We start from the raw sequence: 23,343 nt of genomic DNA on the forward strand, positions 1-23,343 counted from the left end.
TGCTATTTGATAGTAAATGTGTTTATATGTCCCACCCTCTGGCCTCTGAAGTTGCTAATGTCTTTTTAATTTGGGCCTCACAGGGTTAACCTCTTAAGTCCGAGATATACAGTAAAAGTGTATATTTTCAGCATTACGTTTGTTTACCAATTATTTTAACTGTTATTAGTGAAATATAAGATTATAGAAATCTCAGGGCATTGAGTCGGAAACCGGCGCATATTGACAGGAGGAAGTGGCACATCCAAAAGTGAATGTAGTCTTTTGAAGGAAGAGACTCAGGGCTTTCAAATTTTGAAAAACAACCCTACCCAGCTCACACCAGCCCCTGTCAATCATCTGACTTCTGGATTAACTTTTTTATTTCTCTTATTTTTTGGGATTATCTCCCACAAACCTGAACGTTATTGCCATAAAACAGAACGCAGTTAGTTTCTCTACCTTTCTGTGAACGTCTTGCAAAAAACGGTGTTGCAATATGATGAAAAATGGTGGAGAAATTCCCTAGATTCAGATACCAAGAACATGCAAATGGACTATTTAAAAAAGAAATAAAATTTTTATTCTACGTCCTTGTGGAATGAGTGACATAAAAAAAAAAAAAAAGTAAAAAAAAAAAAAAAAATTATTTTTTTTATGGATGGAAGAGCCGCACATTGACGGGCAAAGAGCCGCATGCGGCTCGCGAGCCGCGGGTTGGCCACCCCTGGCCTAGAGTATAAATATGTTTTTATCGTTTTCTGCAGTATTTCATAGAACGTGAGATATAGGCATAAATGCATATATTAGATTATCAAATGCAGTTTGATACCGATCAACGTTATATTAAAAATGTCAACTGTACATGGTCCTAAACGTCATGACTGATCATCTGCGGGTGAACGGAGGGGGGGAGGGGGGTCGTTTATAATTCAATGACCGACGTTAAATGATTTATGTAGTATGGGTGATATATTGATCAGAGCAGTTTGTATCGAAAATGATAAAGAAAAACGCTGAAACTCATGTCAGTCTCCTCGTAGCGTTGGGCGATGAGAGTCGAGCAAACAGATCCCAATTATGTGATGTTGATCGATGCGATCCATTTCCGGTTTGTATATTACTAATACACGTCCAAATCATGTTGATTATTGAGTTATGGCAAAGATCCATATCCACGCCTTCCACGGTGTCTGTATTGAGCCCCGGGACGATAAACGAGTGGCCGGACGAAATTAGGGGACGGACCGAGCTCCAATGGGCACGTCCGGTTTGGCAACTCGCCGATCGGCCACCAGGTGGCGGTATTGAAGCGTTGCAGAGTTGTGATGGCTCAGACAGCATCAGCCAAGACTCCGTGGGTGAAATATGAATACCATGACGAAAATATGAAATATTTATCTCAAACACGCCTTACGGCGTGATTGGCAGACAATGCATGGCGGAGAAACCCACCTTAACACGTGATTGGCGGAGAATGGGTTAATAGTAGGCCTAATTTTGATTAATATATTATTTAAGTTACTATTATTTTAATTTAATTAAATCTACTACCCAGGGAAGTACTGCAATTATTATTTGAATGTAAAGAAATCAGGGAAGTACTGCAGGCTAATTATTATTATCTGAATGAAAATAAATCTCCTACTCAGGGAAGTAGCCTACTGTAGGCCTACAACATCATTTTTATTTAGGCCTAATTATTTCACAGTAGCACAGGATCATTTGCCAAGCTTTTGTTCATTTTCAAATAAAACTAATTGTGTCTTGTTATGTTAATCTTGTCTTGTTAGTAGTAGAAGAAATGGCATGTTTGTAGCCTAAAATCTATTCTAGCCTACATCTAGGTGGGGACCAGGTTAAATATTTTCAACCATCCAAGTGGGGCCTGATTGAAAAAGTTTGGGAACCACTGCCATATACACAGATACATATATACACACACACACGCACACACACACACACACACACACACACACACACACACACACACACACACACACACACACAGCCTTGCCTTAGGTTGGTCCATGTCAGCAAACATTCATCCCTGTTTGACCCGTGTCACTACAGCCCTGTGTGCAGTGAAAATAGAGATTGGAGAGAGTGCTTTTCAGAACCTAAAAAAAACCTGGGCTGATCTGTGCAGCTTATGTGGATTTCATCCCTGTTGGCCTTGTTCCCACAGACCCATGGGAAGCAGGCAATTAAGATCGGAGGGATGTTCACAGTAAACCAAAAATATGACCCACAACTGAAAGCCGATGGCTTCCTCAACCACTCAAAAGCAGTGCCGGTTAAACACACACACACACACAGTCACACACACACACAGTCACACACACACACACACACACACACACACACACACACACACACACACACACACACACACACACACACACACACACACACACACACACACACACAGATAAACACACAGACACACACACATGATGAAAGGGAGCTGGGTCATCAGGAGGAGTTTGTTATCAAGGCATCTCCAGTCGCTTCATCCTGCGTTACAGGAAACAGCACCCAGCTTCACAGCAGTGGGTTCCTGACGCACCCTTTAAACTCTGCTGTTCACAACCTCTCACCTACCTACCCCAGACACGCATAGACATATGTGTATATATATAGTCTCACACCCCCACAGATGTTGTCATCGTACGTTTCTCTTCCAAAACCTCCCTGCTGTCTCGAGTGGGAGGCAGCAGAGAAACTGAAACAGATGGTCCAGGTGCCAAGTTTACTACCTTTCACACAGTCTGTCTAAGTCAATTTACCTAGAGCAGAGGTTCTCAAACTTTTATCATGTCAAGGACCCCCAAATTGATGGGTATTATGCCGAGCAGAATCCCCATTTGATAGGATGTTGCCTAAGGACCCGCCGCATCTGAGAACTGTCGACACGAGTGTACTGGGTTCCCACGGCCATGACAATCCTGGCAACGTTATGGAATTTGAAAATGTGTTTCCCAGGCCTGAACATTTTTTGTATTACCCATAACGTTTTGGAAAAGTCATGGTAACACAGTATAAAACCATGGTATTAATTTCTATCATTTATGTAAATCTGAAGATTAGGCTTGGGTGTTAGGACAATAACGTTATTATCGTTTACGTATCGTGCGGCCACGATAATGGTCCTCGTGTCCCCGATAACAGAACAATATAACATGCCTCTCTTGCCTTAACGCAGTGTTGTAGCCTAGCAAAAGAAAAAGGTAACATTATGTGAGCCTATGTTCTGACCCTGTATATAATGTTACCGCATGTAGCCTAACTTAGTGGAGGAAACTAGATGGATGTCAGCTCTCGTTAGCAAAATAATGGAAATGCGTCTAATGTGACAGTCAATGGTGGCGAGGCTGTACGAGGGCAGAACGTTGAGTCCATAATGTTGAGTCCATACAGTTGAAAAAGCCTGTTTCAAGGAAATGGAAAATACTGTGTGTTTACTTGTCTCTCTTAGTTTCTCACTTACAGTAGAGTCCCTCCGGTAACGTTAGCCCCCTGGCTCTGCAAACTGCACAACATAAAATACGGTAACCCATAGGCACAAACAACTCCATAAGGCACAAACAACAGAGTCTACAGTATATTCTAAGAAAACAATCACCAACTGAGAAGGTTTAGTTGGGGTTTTAAGCAAAGACAACACATTGGAGTTGCAATATGACTTACCAAGCCGTAGATGACATTCCGTCGTTTCCGAAGTCAGGGATAGTTCTATGCGCTGACCACAAACATGTGGTCAAGTGTTAATTCACAACACTATATGTGGAATCAAAATGCTTGAATATTAACATTAACCTATGATAAAGCTAGCCACAACAACAAGACTTCCGCTCAGAATCCGACACATGTGTCCTTTCCGCTTTTTTTGGACGATAATATAAAAAAATTGTTATCTACTTTTTCTCCTCCTATTTTTCTGTATTTTTCTCCCATCCCAATTTTTGTCGTTATGCCAATTCCCCCCTCCCCTTTCCTGGTTGTTGCGCGCATTTGCCCCCCACTTGCTGGTCTAGGGATCCCTGAAGTCTATCACATGCTTCCTCCGACACATGTGGAGACAGCCAGCAGCCTCATTTCACCTGACAGCGAGGACTCTCACTGGGGAAGTGTAACGCGTGGGAGGATCACACTACCTCCCCCAGTTCCCTCCCTTGCTGTGCAGGCGCCCTGACCGACCTGTAGGAGTCGCTGTTTTTTCAATGACCAGGATCCACCCCGGCTTTCCACCCGCTGACACTGCCAATTGTGTCAGTATGGACGACCGACCAAGCCGGAGGTACCACAGCAGCCGGATTCGATCCCACTGTCTCTGCGGTGGTAGACAGTCGCTTACTCCGCTGTGCTACCCGGCCGCCACGATAATATAATTTATTGTAGTTTTTCTTAAAGCAATATTGCCAGTAGTGGAATTTCAATATCGTCCAAGGTTACTGAAAATATATATTACAGAAGTCATAAGGTAAAAATATTTCAGCATTTTAGATCAGGTCACCAGCGTCAGTGCATTCTCTGTAACATCTGGTAATTTGGTGTTAGCAGTTTGGCTTTTAATAATTGGAACGTTAACAAAATGTTTGTCCTTCCATCAAGGACAACATTTCTGGTAAATGGGAAAGAAAAACACATTTAATTTTCACGTTTTGGAATTTAATGGGAAATTAAGTGTGGGAACCCTGCCTGTAGTTGGGGAGATAACAATAGAAATGTACAGTATGATCAGAATAGTCATTCTTGGGCGGCTGGGTGGCGCAGCGGACAAGGCGCTCGTCACCAACGCAAGATACACTGGTATCGAATCCAGCTGTCAGCGTTGCTTCCGGCTTGGCCGGCCGTCATACTGGCTCGATTGGCAGAGTCAGCGAGAGGGAAGCCGGTGGGTGGGTCTGGGTCGTTGTGGACAGCGACTCCTACAGTTTGGTCGGGGCGCCTGCACAGCGAGGGAAGGATCTGGAGGGAGGTAGTGTGACCTTCCACACGTTACACTCTCCCAGTGAGAGTCCGCGCTGCCAGGTGAAAAGAAGCGGTGGGCTGGCTACACATGTGTCGGAGGAAGCATGTGATAGTCTCCGCCCTCCCAGACCAACGGTAGGGGGTAGAGTGCGCAACGACCAGGAAGGGGATTGGGAATTGGCATAACGACTAACATTGGGAGGGGAGAAAAACGAGGAAAAAAAAGGAGGAAAAAGATAAGAAAAAAGAAAAAAGAATAGTCATTCTTATATGTTCTCTCATTGGACTAACTTCTAGTGAATTGAATAATAGTGATGTGAATCTATTCCCTATTTTGCTCGGGACCCCCTGGAAACCCCCCCGAGGACCCTCTGGGTTCCCGGACCCCACTTTCAGAACCACTGACTGATCTAGAGAAGAGAGAGTGCAGAAAGTAGAGTTAAATCCAGCCTCTGAGTCACCTCAAGAAGGGAACAGGGAACCATGGATGGAAACTCAAAACTGCCATAAATCTGCTCAGAAATGCTTTCAATGTGTTCAATCCAGATGTAGAATTGCTGAGAGCAGCAGCCGAGTCGCTAGCTCCAAAAAGTTCCGAGTCCTTTCACTTTCTATTTGGCAACTTAATATGCTTTGGAAGTCAAACACGTTTAAAAACTAATAATAATAATAAAAAAAATTTGAAGACTCTTAAGAGATTTACTGGTCTTGGACAGGAGTCCTGTGCTGAGGATTACATGTAACTGTTCTCAATTCAAGTGAGCCGTTTGAAATTATTAGCTCTTCTGTCGGCCATCCATCAGCAAGTTGGAGTTACAGGAAGAGCAAGTGAGAGCCTCCTCTCTCTCTCTCTCTCTCTCTCTCTCTCTCTCTCTCTCTCTCTCTCTCTCTCTCTCTCTCTCTCTCTCTCTCTCTCTCTCTCTCTCTCTCTCTCTCAGGGTCGTGCTGGAGAGGTCTATATTTAGACTGGCCGTCCAGGCTACTTTGACTAATGAGTTGTGAAGAGATGGGGAGTTTTGACAAAGGCTGACCAGAACTGGCCTTGTTTCCTTTATCGCTCATACTAAGTCCAGTATCTTCCCTCCTGTTCATATTTCACCACTCCAGGCCATTGCCCCCTCTGGACCCAATCCAAGGTCACTGCCAAGCCCAGTCTGTTTATCGCTGCTCCGGGGGGGTTGTCCAAAGCGTAGTGCAGTGTTTTTATTTGTATTATCCCAAGGTCTTCTTGTTCTCATAATCCAGCTGAACTGCGCCAGAGATAGCTGAGATCCTGCTCCTCTGATACACTGAGGACATCCCTTCCTCTGTGGAGCTCCTCTGCTCCCCCCCGGGTCCCTTCACTCCTAATCTCATTGGAAAGTCCACAGTCTAAAAACACACCTTAGCAGCCGGCCGCTTTGTTTATTGACTCTCCAGGTTCGCCCTCAGATGTCATACCATAGCCCACCGAAAACAGGATCTTGGTGTGTTTGCAGTTTCTATTCTTTATGGGCTTATATTAATAGAGTGCTCCGCAGCTGTCCCGGCTCCTTCGGGGAGACCCGGGAATGTTTTGCTTTCAGCCCCATTCCATTCTTCAGTTAAAAGACCAACTTCCCCTTTCCAGGCGCACACCGCTCTCTATCAGTGCCACACTGTTAATAGTTTACCACAGTGACGTGACAGGCTGAGTTTATCACGCTGACATTAGCCAAAACACAGCTTGCCCTACTTTTAAACAAAAAGAAGGCCTCTGTGAAGGAGATCTGTGAGCAGCGGGCCGAGTCATACTGCACCTCTTTCCAGTGCTCATACACAGAATGCTTGGTTCGAACGTTGGACTATACTTCATCTAAACCTTTAGATTTAGAAACCCAGGTCACGGTCAATTAAGTTATGTTTATACTCACGTGTGTTTAATTTGAGGCATTCGTTTTCTACTACTGTACACAGACAGTGAATGTGTGGCCCTGGTAGTGTTTACAAAAGGGGGCTGCAGCGCCAAACGGCCCTCCCACCCCACCTCAGCAGCTTTCTTTTAAAGGGCACCAGGACCTTAAATGGAAATTTCCGTAGAAACCACCAGAGGAACTATTTTGGAATATCCAGGAGACCTAGATGGAAACTTGCCACAGTGCAGGACAGAGTAGCGCCGTGACCAGTGAAAACACACATAGCTGACTTCAGTAGGAAGCTATGTTCTCTAGCGGCACCACCGGCGACGCACAGACGCTCGCTCAACAGAGGAGGACTTGTCAAGTGCCGTCCCTCTGCAGAAGCAGCACCCAAACAGAGAGTCTGAGAATAGACACACGTTGGAGTTGAAAACATTTGAACATGTTTTCGTTTTTGTGAAGTAGTTGCAGTTTGCAGTTGTATTGCAGAAGTCCTCGCGCATGAATGCATTTCAAAGAACTGATGACGAAAACTACTTTGTAGTTTATAGCTACGTTTTAACATTGAAGTGAACGGGCACTTCAGCATGCGTACCTCACATTGAAGTGAACGGGCACTTCAGCATGCGTACCTCACATTGAAGTGAACGGGCACTTCAGCATGCGTACCTCACATTGAAGTGAACGGGCACTTCAGCATGCGTACCTCACATTGAAGTGAACGGGCACTTCAGCATGCGTACCTCACATTGATGTGAACGGGCACTTCAGCATGCGTACCTCACATTGAAGTGAATGGGCACTTCAGCATGCGTACCTCACATTGAAGTGAACGGGCACTTCAGCATGCGTACCTCACATTGAAGTGAACGGGCACTTCAGCATGCGTACCTCACATTGATGTGAACGGGCACTTCAGCATGCGTACCTCACATTGAAGTGAACGGGCACTTCAGCATGCGTACCTCACATTGATGTGAACGGGCACTTCAGCATGCGTACCTCACATTGAAGTGAACGGGCACTTCAGCATGCGTACCTCACATTGAAGTGAACGGGCACTTCAGCATGCGTACCTCACATTGAAGTGAACGGGCACTTCAGCATGCGTACCTCACATTGACGTGAACGGGCACTTCAGCATGCGTACCTCACATTGAAGTGAACGGGCACTTCAGCATGTGTACCTCACATTGAAGTGAACGGGCACTTCAGCATGCGTACCTCACATTGACGTGAACGGGCACTTCAGCATGCGTACCTCACATTGACGTGAACGGGCACTTCAGCATGCGTACCTCACATTGAAGTGAACGGGCACTTCAGCATGCGTACCTCACATTGACGTGAACGGGCACTTCAGCATGCGTACCTCACATTGAAGTGAACGGGCTCTTCAGCATGCGTACCTCACATTGACGTGAACAGGCACTTCAGCATGCGTACCTCACATTGACGTGAACGGGCACTTCAGCATGCGTACCTCACATTGACGTGAACGGGCACTTCAGCATGCGTACCTCACATTGAAGTGAACGGGCACTTCAGCATGCGTACCTCACATTGACGTGAACGGGCACTTCAGCATGCGTACCTCACATTGACGTGAACGGGCACTTCAGCATGCGTACCTCACATTGACGTGAACGGGCACTTCAGCATGCGTACCTCACATTGACGTGAACGGGGCACTTCAGCATGCGTACCTCACATTGACGTGAACGGGCACTTCAGCATGCGTACCTCACATTGTAGAGCAGCTAAGACTGGACTAATGTGCTCTCTCCTTTTGGTTCTAGTTAGCAGTCTGGCTGCAGAGTTTTGGATTAGCTGAAGCCTCTCTGTGGTTTTCTTAAAAGTGAACGGGCACTTCAGCATCTGTACCTCACATTGCATCATAATTGACCAATAGGGCAATGTAGTGAATATGGCGAATATGATGACTATGATGTGACAAGTAGGGTTGGGTACTGTTCAGGGCACGAAATTAGAGCCCGCCACCAGATTTTAGGTTTGGCGAGTGAGACTGAGAGGTCTGTCCGCCATGTGGCGGGCAACCAAATAGTCATGTGAAAACCGATCAAAAAACATGATCCAATTCTTAGCGGAGTACTCACTCGCTGACTTCTGTCTCAAGCACACAGATCTGCAGCGCACTGCTCCTCCTCTTCCTCCGGCCCCTCCCAAACCCGTGTAAACACAGAGGCTCCTATTGCATCGGGCAGTCTGCTGAGTGCTGATTGCTCTAGTCTAGTGGGACCTCCGTGAGCTAACGTTAGCTACCGTTACAAAATGACCCAGTCAACTATTCACTTTTAGTTTAATACATGAGGCATTGTCTAACGTTATCTAGCCGGCTAGCTACTGTTAGCTCCTGATATCAACAAATGCTCCAGCAATAGTCTAGTAGTGCATGATACCTCCTCCGTTGGCTAGGTAGCTCACGTTAGCTCACTACGAAATGTCCCAGTAAACTAGGGTTGCAACGATTAGTCGACATAATAAAAAATCGTCGACGAGGACTTGTTGCGTCGATTAGTCATTAAAAAAAATATATATATATATATTATAATTTTTTTTTTTATTTTTTTTTTTTTTTTGTGCACTACCTATCTTTGTGAAAGTGGCTTCTCAGCTCTGGTCCAGCCAGCTGAAGACTTCTTAGCTTAACATAACAGACCGACAGTAAGTTTGGGGGAACTAATGGGATAACTGGGGATGTTGTTTGGTCCTGACAAGAGTCTCAAAGCAACTCTGAGGTCATGCTCAATGTCCAATCTGTTCCTCTGCTCTGTCTTCAGCTGGACCAGAGCTGTGAAGCCACTTTCACAAAGATAGGTAGTGCAAAAAAAAAAAAAGCTTTTTTTTTATTTTTATTTTTTTATATAATTGTTTTTCGATTAGTCGACTAATCGAAGAATAATCGACAGATTAGTCGACTACCAAAATAGTCATTAGTTGCAGCCCTGCAGTAAACTAAATAGTTCACTGAGGCGTTGTCTTAACGTTATCTAGCCGGCTAGCAGTAGCTACAGATAGCGCCTGATATCAATGTCTTATAACATTGATTCGATGCGTATTCGAGCCCCTGGCTTCCATCGCATGAGGGCATGCTGAATGTGATTTGACCAAAGCAGAGTATAGGGTCCAGCTACAGCGCCGGAGAATCCTTGCTGGAGCTGGAGGCTACTCGAGTATACACACAGACAGTGGAGCTGTTTGCAGATAGCGAGCATTTTGACTTGTTGCGTGGTGGCGATGTCTTGCAGATAATACAACTACAAGTATGATTATATAATATATATATTTTATTAAAAAAAAAATATATATATATATATATATATATATATATTTTTTTTTTTAACCCAAAAATCGGTATCGCCGATATGGCTCATAGACGATCGGTGATCGGTATCGGTGGCAAAAAACGTAATCGGGGCATCCCTAATTATGTTCTGTTATATCCTGCAAAGAGGGTAGAGTGAGAAGTCTGATGATGTTTAACAGTAGGTTACAATTTAAGCTTAAGATTGAATTTACATGTATTGATTAATCAATCATCAATGAATATATTAAAATAATTTGCTTAGAATTTTACTCTGGCCTCTTATTTAAGTGTATTCTTCAACATAATACCCTATCTACTTGAAATGTACTGAATTTTTTTATATATATGTGACACAAAAATGCGTTTATTTTTTGGCTGGTAAGAAATATGCTTGGTCGGTAGATTTTTCCCATCTACCTGCCACTGGCCGGTGAGTCACAGTTAATTTCGTGCCCTGGTACCGTTCACATTTGAACCGATACCGGTACCAGTTCCTGGAATTCGGTATCTGTACCCCACGGTACCTTTTTTCGTACTTAACTCTCTGTAATAACATTTAAGTTGTAAAAAAAATAAGTAGAAACTTCTCAATTTCAACATTTTGTTATTTATTGTTGTAACACACCACACAAAATAAATGGTCATGTATTATGGTTTTAAATGTTTATCAACATTATCTGGCCATCCTCAATAAATAGTATCAAACTCCTCTGACCTCGTCTGGTCTTTCCAAAGACCCAAGCGATGGGACAGTAATATATATACATTTGTGGAAAAGACTCTTGTCTAGTATATTACACTCTAGCGTGAATCGTGACTCGTTAGTGCCGATGTCATTCGGTCGGTAGGCCTACCCTTAAAAGTACAGAGCTCGGTACCCAACCGTAGTGGCAAGAGAATCCCACTGCAACATGCCTGTGGCCTGTCACAAAAAGGCATATTACAAAACAAAGCTATTGCTAAGCACTTACTGTAGGCCTGGCAACAGTAAGATTGCAAAAGTGTGGGGCGCCCCAGTGGCGAACCACTTAACGCGCTGAGTCGCGGCACGGCCGACCCGGGTTCGATTCTCGGACCCGTCGTTATTTGCCGAATGTCTTCCCCCCACTCTGTCTCCCGTTCCTCCTCTCTCTCTCTCTACTGGACTGCCCAGTAGCAAAAAGCGATAAACGCAAAAAAATAAATCTTAAGATTGCAAAAGTGTTGCGTGGCATTTCCTCCAAGTCGAGGGTGTTTGAGTGTTTGTGTGTCTCAAACTCATTGAGACTATTGAGTTCTGCACTAGACTTGGTTTCCTCTTCATCTCTGCTCCTGATATGGATCTCGTCACCTACTGACGCCAGTCAGCCAGCACACACATCTCAATATGGCTGCTGCTGTAGGTCTCCAGAGAAACTCTCTCTTAGTGGTGAGAGGCTCGTGGCGCCAGGCACTGTCCTCAAAGTTTCTTTGTAATGTCTCCTTCCCAGGAATCCTAGCTTGTAGATACTTTCCCCTGTCATAGGCTCTGTGTGTGTGTGTGTGTGTGTGTGTGTGTGTGTGTGTGTGTGTGTGTGTGTGTGTGTGTGTGTGTGTGTGTGTGTGTGTGTGTGTGTGTGTGTGTGTGTGTGTGTGTGTGTGTGTGTGTGTGTGTGTGTGTGTGTGTGTGTGAGAGAGCGAGAGAGGGAGGGAGAGAGGAAGAGAAAGAGAGAAAAAAAGGGGAACAGAGAGGGAAAGTTAAACTACATAGTGCCGTATATAGATCACATGCTTCTGTGTCCCTCTTTAAATGCTCCCCTACAGCCACACAGACGCTCTATATGAAGCCTGCTCTCTACTTAAAAGAGGTGGAGGGCCATGGAGGCCTTTTAGCTTTCAATTATGCCCCAACCACCAACAAGTGGGTCTTGTAACCCTTATAGAGCCAGGGGTACGTGTGCATGTGTGCATTGACACGTGTGTGTGGGTGTGTCTATGTTTCTCCATACAGGCTAATACTACAGCATTATGGTGTGATTCCTCGTGTAAGTCATGTGGTAATATTTAGGTACATGTACATCTGCAAGGGGTTAACAGATAATATGACACATGGATTTGGAATCCTACATCTACAGAGTGCTGTTTTGCGTATCCAGAGTTGGTTTTGTGGGTTGAGTTATGTGATCGCGTTGGCCGGTTCTCTTGGCGCAGGCAGGCTCTGCGGGACTTGGAAGCCGTATCACAGAGCTCGGAGCCAGACTTTGTCTCAGGCCCCCGACCCCTGGCTGGCTCTCTGGAGCTGCTCCAGCTCCTGATAACACACAGCCACACAATGGCTCCTCCAGCTATCTATCTCCTCTCCAAGCCCTTTCTATTCGAAGCCCCCTCCACTTCCCCACACACCATAGAGGAAAACCAATTCAACCAACCCCTCTGCGTCTCTCCCTGGTGGCTTATTAGACTGATTGGCTGGTGGACAGGAGTGCTAGAATATTCAGAATGCCGCCTGGAAACTTTACTCTGTGGCAAACCATATCGCTTGGCTCGCTACGCTACTGTATGAATATGGATGGAAATGTGCCCACGCTAGGCCTGCCTCTGAGCTGCACTGTGGTTACAGTAACATAATGAAAGAGAGGAAGGAAAGAAGAAAGAAAAAAGAGAGGAGGTATGAGAGAAATTAAGAAAGAAAAGCCAAATTGATGGTCTGGCGAGGGTGCCAGTTCTGTGCACCACCTCGCACGCCCAAATCATTTGTGGTAGTGCGCCAGGCTCGCAGACAATCGCCTTGTTCGGCTGCTAGGTTGCCGATTTCAAAATTAGCCTTCAAAGTCTGTACATTTTAAATGACACACCAATATTTTTTGAATGATTAGGAATGACGTTCTTCCTCTTCTAATCTTTCAAGAGAGGATAATATAGGTAGTGGTACAGTTCATTTGCCGCCGGCCTCCACTGAAACAGATTCATCATTGTTTTGTTGATAGAACTGATTCTAGGTTGTGTGATTTCACAGGAAGTCCCGCCTCACCAGCCCAATCATTAACTCTGCGGCATCTGTGGTGCTTGATTGGCACGTACCGTAATTTTTCAGGAGGAGCGCGGCGCATCTCAGAGCCTTCTCTACAGCCTCTGCGACTCTGAGATCTGTTTTTGCAGACGGGGGGGAAAAAAATCTGTGCCCTGTTGCATAAAACCACTTGTGGCGCCTACACACTACACAACTTAACCCTTTCACTACCACACTACCAAAGGGTTAACCATTTCACTGCGACAATACAGAAGGTAACCCTTTCACTGCCACACGACAAAGGGTTAACCCTTTCACCCTTTCGGTTAACCGTCTGTAGTGTGGTAGTGAAAGGGTAACCTTCTGTAACACGCAACACTTTGATAAACATTGTTACTCAGCTGATAGAGTTGTACCCTTCTTGCTGTCTTGTCGTACAGAACTTGTAAGTCGCTTTGGATAAAAGCGTCAGCTAAATGACTAAATGTAAATGTAAATGTAGTGTGGTAGGGCCTTGAGGAGGGCGAGGAAGATCATGGCAGACCCCGCCCACCCGGGTCACAACCTCTTCAACATGCTCCCCCACGGCAGGCGGCTACGGCTGCCCAAGACACTAAAGTCCCGCCACAGACTGAGTTTCTTCCCCTCAGCGGCTCGCCTGGTTAACGAGTCAGGTGTCCCCCTGCTCCACCCCCCCTCTATGGCGAGCTGCTAGGGCTGGACTTCTGGACTTGAACTATGCTGCACTGTATCCATGTCCCCACCCACTACCACTGCACTTTACTGTCTTATTGTTGTCTCACTGTTCTGTCCTGTTTTGCACTTATTTATTTATCATTATTATTATTTTTTTGTTCCTATTTGTGAATAATCATGCACTGAAATGTCAAATCACATTCCATTTGTACCTGTACAATATGGTGAATAAAGTAATCTGAATCTGAATCTGAAACTGAAAGGATTAAAAATGCATCAGAGCGCTGTGCTGTTCACACAACTCATCTTTCTGTCTTGTAATCAGGGATCTTGAAGTCACTGGTTTCACAGTACATGACTGATACGGGACTCGAAAAGTGACGGGTTTTGGTCATGCGGGTGTTTGTTTTGGTCAGAGGAATACACTGAAGAAAGCACATCTTCCTTTTCCAGATCAAATTTTTCCCATGCCACACCCACCGCCTGCTCTCTGTGTCAGATCTCTCTCTCTCCAGGGTGTCCGCGGATCCTTAAAAAGTCTTAAAAGGTCTTAAATTTGTTTATCAATTATTAAGGCCTTAGTTTGTCTTAAAATGTCTTAAATCCATTTTCAGAGGTCTTAAAAATGCCATAGAAAGGAAAGATAAAATCCCATGTCATCTTATGTTTTATTATGAAATCTGGGGGAAAACTACAACGGGAGATAAAGTTTGACTTTTCATTGTAGAATCACGCAGACCGGAATGGGGCGGAACCAACACAACTCCTTGTGTAATGTGTTGGCCGGGGAACCATTTCAGCAACGGAGTCTAGCTAACGTTAGCAAGGCGAAGCGATAACGCTAATGTAACGTTTAGTTTACATGCATTAAAGCATTCCGTCTCCAGACGGATTTCCGTCTTTTTTATTTTTTTTCCGGTCAATTTGATTTGGAGTCTGACGGAATTGGCTACCTGGTATTATGATTTGTAGATGCGTAGGGCATTTTGACCATTCTAACCAATCAAACGAGCTAGACGCACACACGCTGCTCACAGTGCCCTCCCCCTCACAGACCTGTCTTCTTGTCACAGACCCGTATCATTTGCACCGAAGATAGCAAGCGTGCAGGTCCTCTTTTAACACCACTGTCCCTGAAGCATTAAACAATGGCCCAGTAAACTATTCACTTTAGTTTACTACACGAGGCGTTCTCTAACGTTATCTAGCTAGCTAGCTGATAGCTCATAACATAATTGAAATTTGTTTTTGAAGCTGTGGCTAACGTTAGCTAGCTACCGTTCTTCGGGTGGCTAACGGTTAGCTACCTAGCAACTGTAGCTTGCTAATACGGGCTGTCCTGGCTGGCTAACTTTTATTTCACAATGGAGTGGAGCTAACTAACTGTACAAATCGATGTGATTGTCTGAGACTGTATTTTGGCTGCCTGGCTGTTGTGGATTTGGGTAGCCAGCTAACATCAACTCAATGTCAACACTATGTTGACACTCTGATCGAGTTTGCCGACAGCAATGTAACAAACAATATGGTCCGTGCGGAACCATTATCCCCAACACATAGTTATTAGCTAACGTCAGCATAATAACGATAATGGAAGGAGTAAGCCGGCCACTAAAAAGAAAACACACGCAGTGTTCTCAGACGAAAAGGATGAGCGGCACCACTCAACAAAAGAAAGTTTCGAGAGGATGGAAGTTTGAAGATAGCAGTGTTTCAAGAGACTGGCTAGGCTACAGTATGATGCGGGGGCTGTAGACGGTGGTGAGTTGTTAACTTGTTCAGTGTTCCGCAACTATGTCAAAAAGAAAAACAGAAACAACACATTTGTCATTGTCGTGTTACTTCACAGTACAAATATGTGAGTCCTCTGCTGTGGTTGTGAGTATCCTTTATTAGCTTAACTCCGTAGCAACATAACACAGGTGTATCTGTAGACTGTCTCCTATTCTCTCCCCACCGTATGTATCTTATTTCTCCCACCCACCCTAATGTACAGTCTCCTCCCCATCATAATGTATGTAATCTCTGTTAGGATCTATGGGTAACAGTACTGTGTATATTTGCATATCGTATATGTCACAAATGTAACATTACTATATACCTGTCCTGTAGTATGTCATGTATGTCCCTATGCCATAAATGTTGTGCATGTCATAAATGTCACTATGAATTGAAAATGGGGGACCCTGATGTAAACAAGACAAACGTCTTTCTCTGGTCTGCATCCCCTTAACAATTGTGTGTATTGAGCCGTACTGTATTGTACCCATTCTGCAATCTGTTAAATATTGATTGATTGTTATAACATATTGCAGAATCGGTACAATACAGTACATCTCAATACACACAATTGTTAAGGGGTTGCAGTTGCAGACCAGAGAAAGACTTTCCTCTTGTTTACATCAGGGTCCCCCATTTTCAATTCATCATAACATATATGACATACTTGACATACAGATAGATAATACTGCTACATCTATACATTTATGACATACCAGATTTACAAATACAGTATTGTTTGTGATACAATAAGAGTCTAAAAAAGAGAGTATATACATTTGACGAAGAAACTGTACATTGGAGGAGGTTGGGTGGAGGGGGGGGGGACTGTACATTGGAGGTGGTTTGGGGGGGGGGGGGGTGACTGTACATTGGATTATCGACGAAACCGAAACAAGTAGGCTCCCTTAAAACGCCAACGCTATTAAAAAGAAATACAGTGGAGGTTAAAATAAGAATGACTTGGCCTGAAAAAAAGTTCAGTCAGGAGATTTTTTTTTTGCTTTAATCCCTGAGTTTAGCATTTGCACTCGTTAATATGGGAAACTAAGTGCCAATTTAACGAGAACTGGCTCGACAATCCACTGTTTGCGCGATGGTTGGTCCCAGTCAAAGACCATTACAAGCCCCGCTGCAAAAAAAAAAAAAAAAAAGCAGCCGCGTCGCACATGCTGAGCGTTCTGCAAAAACCGCCTGCAAACTACTATTTCGCATTTATTTTCGGCCCCTGCCTCCACACCAGCTGCGCCATCTCAGGTAGGACTATAACATCTGCACCAACAGAAGTCCGGATAACATTCGGCTCCACGCCAAAGCTTGAAGCTGAGGTCTTAACTTGAAAATAATCTATTCACGGATGTAAACAAGGACATGTTTGTGTTTATGTTCGATGAGATCTTCACCCACTATGTATTTTTTCCTCCCACCCACCCCCTCCTAATGACGTACAGTATCCTCCCATGTATGTTAGGATCTATGGGTAACAGTACTGTATATTTGCATATCGTATATGTCACAAATGTAACGGTACAGTACTATATACCTGTATGTCCCTATGCCATAAATGTCATGTATGTTGAGTGTCATAAATGTCACTATGAATTGAAAATGGGGGACCCTGATGTAAACAAGACAAACGTCTTTCTCTGGTCTGCATCCCCTTAACAATTGTGTGTATTGAGCCGTACTGTATTGTACCCATTCTGCAATCTGTTAAACAAAGTATTCATTCAACCAAAACCACAAAAACAAAACAACTGGATGAATGAATGAAAACTTTATTTAACAGGTTGCAGAATGGGTACAATACAGTACGGCTCAATACACACAATTGTTAAGGGGATGCAGACCAGAGAAAGACGTGTGTCTTGTTTACATCAGGGTCCCCCATTTTCAATTAGTGACATGACATTTATGACATACTCAACATACATGACATCATGACATTTATGGCATAGGGACATACATGACATACAGGTATACTATATAGTACTGTAGTGTTACAATTGTGACATATACGATATGCAAATATACAGTACTGTTACCCAGAGATCCTAACAGAAAATATATACATATGATGGGGAGGAGACTGTACATTAGGAGGGGGGGTGGGGGGGGGTTTGGACATTTAAGATGCCCAGTTTCTAATTGCAGCCTCCCGTAGGTGCTCTTTAAGAGCGGTTTTGAATGTGGGCAGGGGTAAAGTGGGTTTTAGGAGTGAGGTTAAGCAGTAGTCTGACCAGTTTGTTTTGTGATGTTTGTAATCTTGTTTTTAGGGCCTTTGAGGTGCTTTGGTACCATGAGGTGCAAGCATAGTCGTAGTACCCTTGAATGAGTGCTCCTGTTAGAGTCTTCAGGGTATTACTATTCTTGTTTACCAGAGAGGAGATCCGGCACAAGAATCTTGTTTGTTGGTTGACTTTTTTGATACCCTGGGGAGGGTGGTAATAGTTATGTGTTCTGACAGTGGCTGTTGCACTTGCTGCTTGGCCCCTGGTATATTTTGTTATATTTGCTATTTATGTTTGGTCACCCCTTTGTTGAAATTCATCCAATCCAGTTACTCCTTTAAGTTCAAGATTTTTAAGTTTCCAAGTTATGTTTTAATAAACATCTTTGGACCAATGTGTCCCTAAACTTAAACTAATTGGTGTCATTGCATGATTTTTGTCATTTTGTTATTGTGAAATTGGTATTAAATTTAATTCTGAGTGGCATTAAAAAGTCTTAAAAAGCATTAAATATGACTGGGCTAAACCTGCAGATACCCTGTCTCTCTCTCTCTCTCTCTCTCTCTCTCTCTCTCTCTCTCTCTCTCTCTCTCTCTCTCTCTCTCCATTAATTATTCTCCTTCATATTATCATTGTGGATATTCGGAATATTAAAATCGTATTACCATATTCAGGTGATAAATACAGAGTTGAAGTTTCTGAGATCATAATGACGAAAACTACGACAGCGAAAAACAATCGCAGTCACAATCACTGTTGTTTTGAGTATTTCAGTTCTTCAGTTGGCATTTTTATAGTTTATAGCTACGTTTTAATATTGAAGTGAACGGACACTTCAGCATCCGTACCTCACATTGCATCATAATTGACCAATACGGCAAAGATATCTTCTCTCGCTGTCACAGCACTGTTTTGCCTGGTGGTTAACCTCTCTCCTGTGTACGGTATGCTTGTTTACCGCAGAGGAGTCGTCGAACACGCTGAAGGTGGCGTCCTACATCCTGATCGGAGTGGGGTCCCTCTCCATGGCCATGGGCTTCTTCGGGTGCGTTGGCGCCGCCTATGAGATCCGCTGTCTGCTGGGCATGGTGAGACACCATGGCCTCTTGGAGCTAACATGCTAATAACACCCGCTGGCCCCACCTCGTCCTCATGAGACATACAGTAGTAAGGGCCGCTGGTGGGTCGTCAGTGTTGAGTTAGTTGTACTTTACTTAGTATTTCCCATTGCAGGGAACATTACACTTTTACTACACTACATTTCAAAATAAATATTCTACTTTTTTACACTACATTTATTGGAACCTTGCATTTTCTAGTTACTGAATAAGGCTTTCTTTAAAATCACGCGATACGTTGATGAAAATGATATACACTCTCGGGGTTCAAAACTTTTAAGTATATTCAATATCAAATAATTTAATATAGAATTTTTAAGAAAGGGCTTTTACTTTCTTAGGAGTAAAACTTCTCTCTCTGAAGTTCTACTTTTACATAACTACGTATAGCTGTTGTGTTCCACCACTGCGTCTTTGCCATTCGACATGAGTTGAGTTAACACTAACACCAGGACCATAACCTGAGTGACTTGTTTAAGAAAACACACGCCTTTCTGTTCTAAGTGCATTTTATTCATTCTTGGTTACTGTTGAGCTACTCCTTGGTGTTTCTGGGTAGAGCCTGGAGGTCAGTAGCAGCTGAGGACGGGTTACCAGGATAAGCCTGTGAGATTTAGGGGGCTACAGGGGGGATGGGTGACCTGCGGAGGGTTAATACCTGCTAGGGGTTACCACAGTAACCGTGGCGACCCACTTCCCGTCATGACAGTGACCAGCTGTCAGCCCCTCTGTTGACTCGACTAGGGGAACCTCCCCTTTACTCAATATGAGAGGACATACCCTTACTACTGGGAGCATTTAAAGGCTCAATTTGTTAAATGTAAACACATTTATTTAGAGTTATTTATAGGGCATTTATATGGTCCAAAAAAATACATTTTGGGACTTTGATAACTTTCATTTGGTCTCTATTGAGGATTTTTGGATTATTTAAAATGTGTTTTATTAGATTAATTCCTTGCTGAAAAGCTAAATTGTCTGCTTTATACTATTTATCTACCATAGTAATATCATTGTTTTGGGGGTTGCACTGGTGTAAGTAATATAACTACCATAGCAATATAATTGTTTTGAGGATTATACTGGTATAACATAGTAATACCGTTGTTTTGGGGGTGGCACTGGTGTAAGTAGTAATATAATGTAATAGTAATAAATAATGTAACTATCATCGTTGAAGCACTTTGGGCTGCAAATCTTGTATGAAAGGTGCTATACAATTTAATAAAGTGTATTATTATTATTAGTAGTAGTAGTAGTAGTAGTAGTATAGTAGTAGTAGTAGTATAGTAGTAGTAGTAGTAGTAGTATAGTAATAGTATTACATACCTACACAGTGTAAGTAGGGATGCACCGAAATTTCGGCCACCGAAAGTTTTCGGCCAAAAATGACCAAAAATGGCCTTTCGGCTTTCGGCCGAAAGAGTTTTTTCACCGAAAATATATCACCGAAACAGAAACAACCTGTAACCTAACGCGTGTTGTTGTGATGATGTCATCAAAACGTGGCTTCAGTCATTACATGCGCGCTGTTTCTATGTGTGGCGCTGTTTCTATGTAAACTCAGCGCGCAACACGTCCAATAAATGCATCTTTAACATGCTTTATATCCTTATTTACTATATGCCCGTTGCGGTTAATCACTGAGTGATCTAATAACTTAAGGGGGGGGGGATTGTGTTTCTCACATTGACGCTGTCTGTCGTTGATAATATAATCTGAAGAGCATTATTATTATTATCATTCTCGAGAATACACGTTGCGCGTCTACTGTGCCAAAGTCAAGAGAGCACATTCATCTGCGGACTAGAAAGGTGCGCTCAGTAGAGCACAGATGTCCGCCACTTGACTTGGAATTAATGTACGGTATGCATTCAGAAGTGCTGAATAAATGTTTTATGGACCCATAATAGTGATTATTTATTATTTAAGTTAAGTTTTGCCATAATCATATATTTTTCCAAATCAGGTAGCTGAACAACATTGGTAAAAAAAAATTCTATTCTATGAATCATTCTCATCACCTTTCGGCATTCGGTTTTCGGCCAACTGTTTCCTATTTTCGGTATCGGTTTCGGCCAAGAATTTCCCATTCGGTGCATCCCTAAGTGTAAGTAGTAACAGTGAAGCTTCCTCTTCCTCCTCCACAGTAAGTGTAAGTAGTAACAGTGAAGCCTCCTCTTCCTCCTCCACAGTACTTCACCTGCCTCCTGCTCATCCTCATCGCCCAGGTGACGGCCGGAGTCCTCGTCTACTTCCAGAGAGACCGGGTGAGTCTCTCTTCTCTACCTCCTCTCTCTTCTCTCCCTCCTCTCCTCCTCCCCCCTCTCTCTATTATGTCCTCTTCTCTCCTCCTCTCTGTCTCCGTTTTCCTCATCCCTCCTATACTTCATCCACTGTCTCAACTATACTGCCCACCCTCAACTCCCCCCCCCCCCCCCCCCCCCCATTCGTTCTCTCTCTCATCCCTCCCTCCTTCCTTTCCTGGATGCAGCTGGAACATACTGGGGCGCATCCCCTGCTCCTCCACAGCTGTGCTGTAGCACGCTCCCCCTCCCCCTCCCCATCCCATGACGAGAGGGGGGTGGGGGGTTAGCTCAGCGCCAGGCTAGCGTGCGTTGGGTTTAGGGAAACTTGACTGTGAAGCCGTGATGCGTAGTGTGTGGGGCGGCTGTGATGCTGCAGGTGGTGGTGGTGTGTGAGAGGGCAGAAGCAGGTGGGGCTCCGGGGGGAGACGTGTGGGAAGAAGGGTTGAGGCAGGCAGAGTGTAGTGATGGGAACACGGTGGGAGTGTTGTTGAGTCAGGGAGGGGGAGGTTATTATCTGTTATCTTGTCATCGCGTCGTCGTGGACCTTAAACTTTCTGATACACCAGGACATAGTTGTGACGTTACCCCGGGAGATTCTGAACGGCCCTATCTCAAGCCCCGCCCCCTCTTTTCTTGATCCTCCAATCACAACCATTGCTTGTTTGTCCGAAGGGAAGCGAGAGTTGTGATTGGAGAATCAAGACAGGTCAGTTCCACCAGACAGTCTCAGCAGCCACTCTAGTTTTTAGAATAGAAAAGATTATGATGATAGGTTGATTTACTGGAAAAAGGTTTTGGCAGGTTTTACCAGCATTTTCTGGCCGGTGGCTGGTGGTAATTCCAAGCCCTGTTTGCCACTGCAGTCTGTAATGGCAGCACGGCGCCCCCTGCAGGTGACATGAGCACTCACTACGGTTATGTCAACATCAGGCTCTAGTCACCATAGTTTCAACAGGGTGATTCTTAGGCATCATTAACTCGTATTGATCTCTTTCAAAAGCCAGACTTGCGTGCAGCTAGGTTAAAGGTGTGTATATTTGTCTTGTAACTATAAAAAGGAACATTGTGTTTGAATACATCAACCCCCTCTGACCGGTTTGGACATTATACAGAATGAAGCCATTCCTGTGATCAGCCTCACGCTCCACCAGCACTCAGTGTAGGAGGAGGCCGCTGTTTGCCTTTCAGCTCCGATAGTGTGTGTGTGGGTGTGTCTGTTGTGGGTTGTGTGTGTGTGTATGAGCACGTGTGTGTCCCTAGCCCAGACATGTTCCCTGTGTTTAAGGTTTACCACAGGGCAGGGCGGTGCCCCTTCCCAGAACAGGGCATGGCTCACGCTGGAGTCACCTCCTAACCTCCCTACAATGGCTCACACACACACACACACACACACACACACACACACACACACACACACACACACACACACACACACACACACACACACACACACACACACACACGTCACACACACACATGAATATTGATTTCCAGTTGATGTAGAGGAGGCAATATTGCATCATGTGTGCATTGTTAACCCGAGACTAGTAGTATTAATGTAGGCCTGTGTTATTATTGATTTACTATGATGTGTAAACATTACAGGCTGTTGATATTGCTTCTGTATGACCCTAACACCCCACCCTCCCTCCCCCCTCCCTCAGCTGAAGTATGAGATGTCCAGCATCGTCAAGGGCATGATAACCAACTACACGGGCGAGAACAGGACCACAGAACACACCTGGGACTACATCCAGAGGAGTGTGAGTTGACCTGCTTCACACACAGCTGCTTACAGCGCTGCCCCTGTCTTTGTGTGTGTCTGTCTGTCTGTCTGTCTGTGTCTGTCTGTCTGTGTGTGTGTCTGTCTGTCTGTCTGTCTGTCTGTCTGTCTGTCTGTCTGTCTGTCTGTGTGTTTGTCTGTCTGTCTGTGTCTGTCTGTCTGTGTCTGTCTGTCTGTCTGTCTGTCTCTGTCTGTTTGTCTGTCTGTCTGTCTGTCTGTGTCTGTCTCTCTGTCTAACCGGCCGTAACTCCTACAGTTCTGATCCGATTTGGATGAAACGGGGAGACAGCCCTGAATTGTT

At 44.3% G+C, this 23,343-nt stretch overlaps 1 protein-coding gene across 1 annotated transcript in view; it reads left to right on the top strand.

Moving 5' to 3' along the window:
• The window catches only part of LOC311245455 (CD82 antigen-like), a gene marked incomplete at its 3' end in the record, with an annotated part of 65,979 nt that extends 42,948 nt beyond the window's left edge, over window positions 1–23,031 (top strand). Inside the window, exons 4-6 of the mRNA XM_084335297.1 lie at window positions 18,796–18,920; window positions 21,146–21,220; window positions 22,924–23,031. Of these exons, the coding sequence (XP_084191423.1) occupies window positions 18,796–18,920; window positions 21,146–21,220; window positions 22,924–23,031 (308 nt within the window). The remainder of the gene's footprint in view (window positions 1–18,795; window positions 18,921–21,145; window positions 21,221–22,923) is intronic.
• Between the last annotated feature and the right edge of the window lie 312 nt (window positions 23,032–23,343).

Source organism: Notolepis coatsorum (assembly GCF_963971535.1).
Source record: "Notolepis coatsorum genome assembly, chromosome: 18".
Taxonomy (NCBI): Eukaryota; Metazoa; Chordata; class Actinopteri; order Aulopiformes; family Paralepididae; genus Notolepis; species Notolepis coatsorum.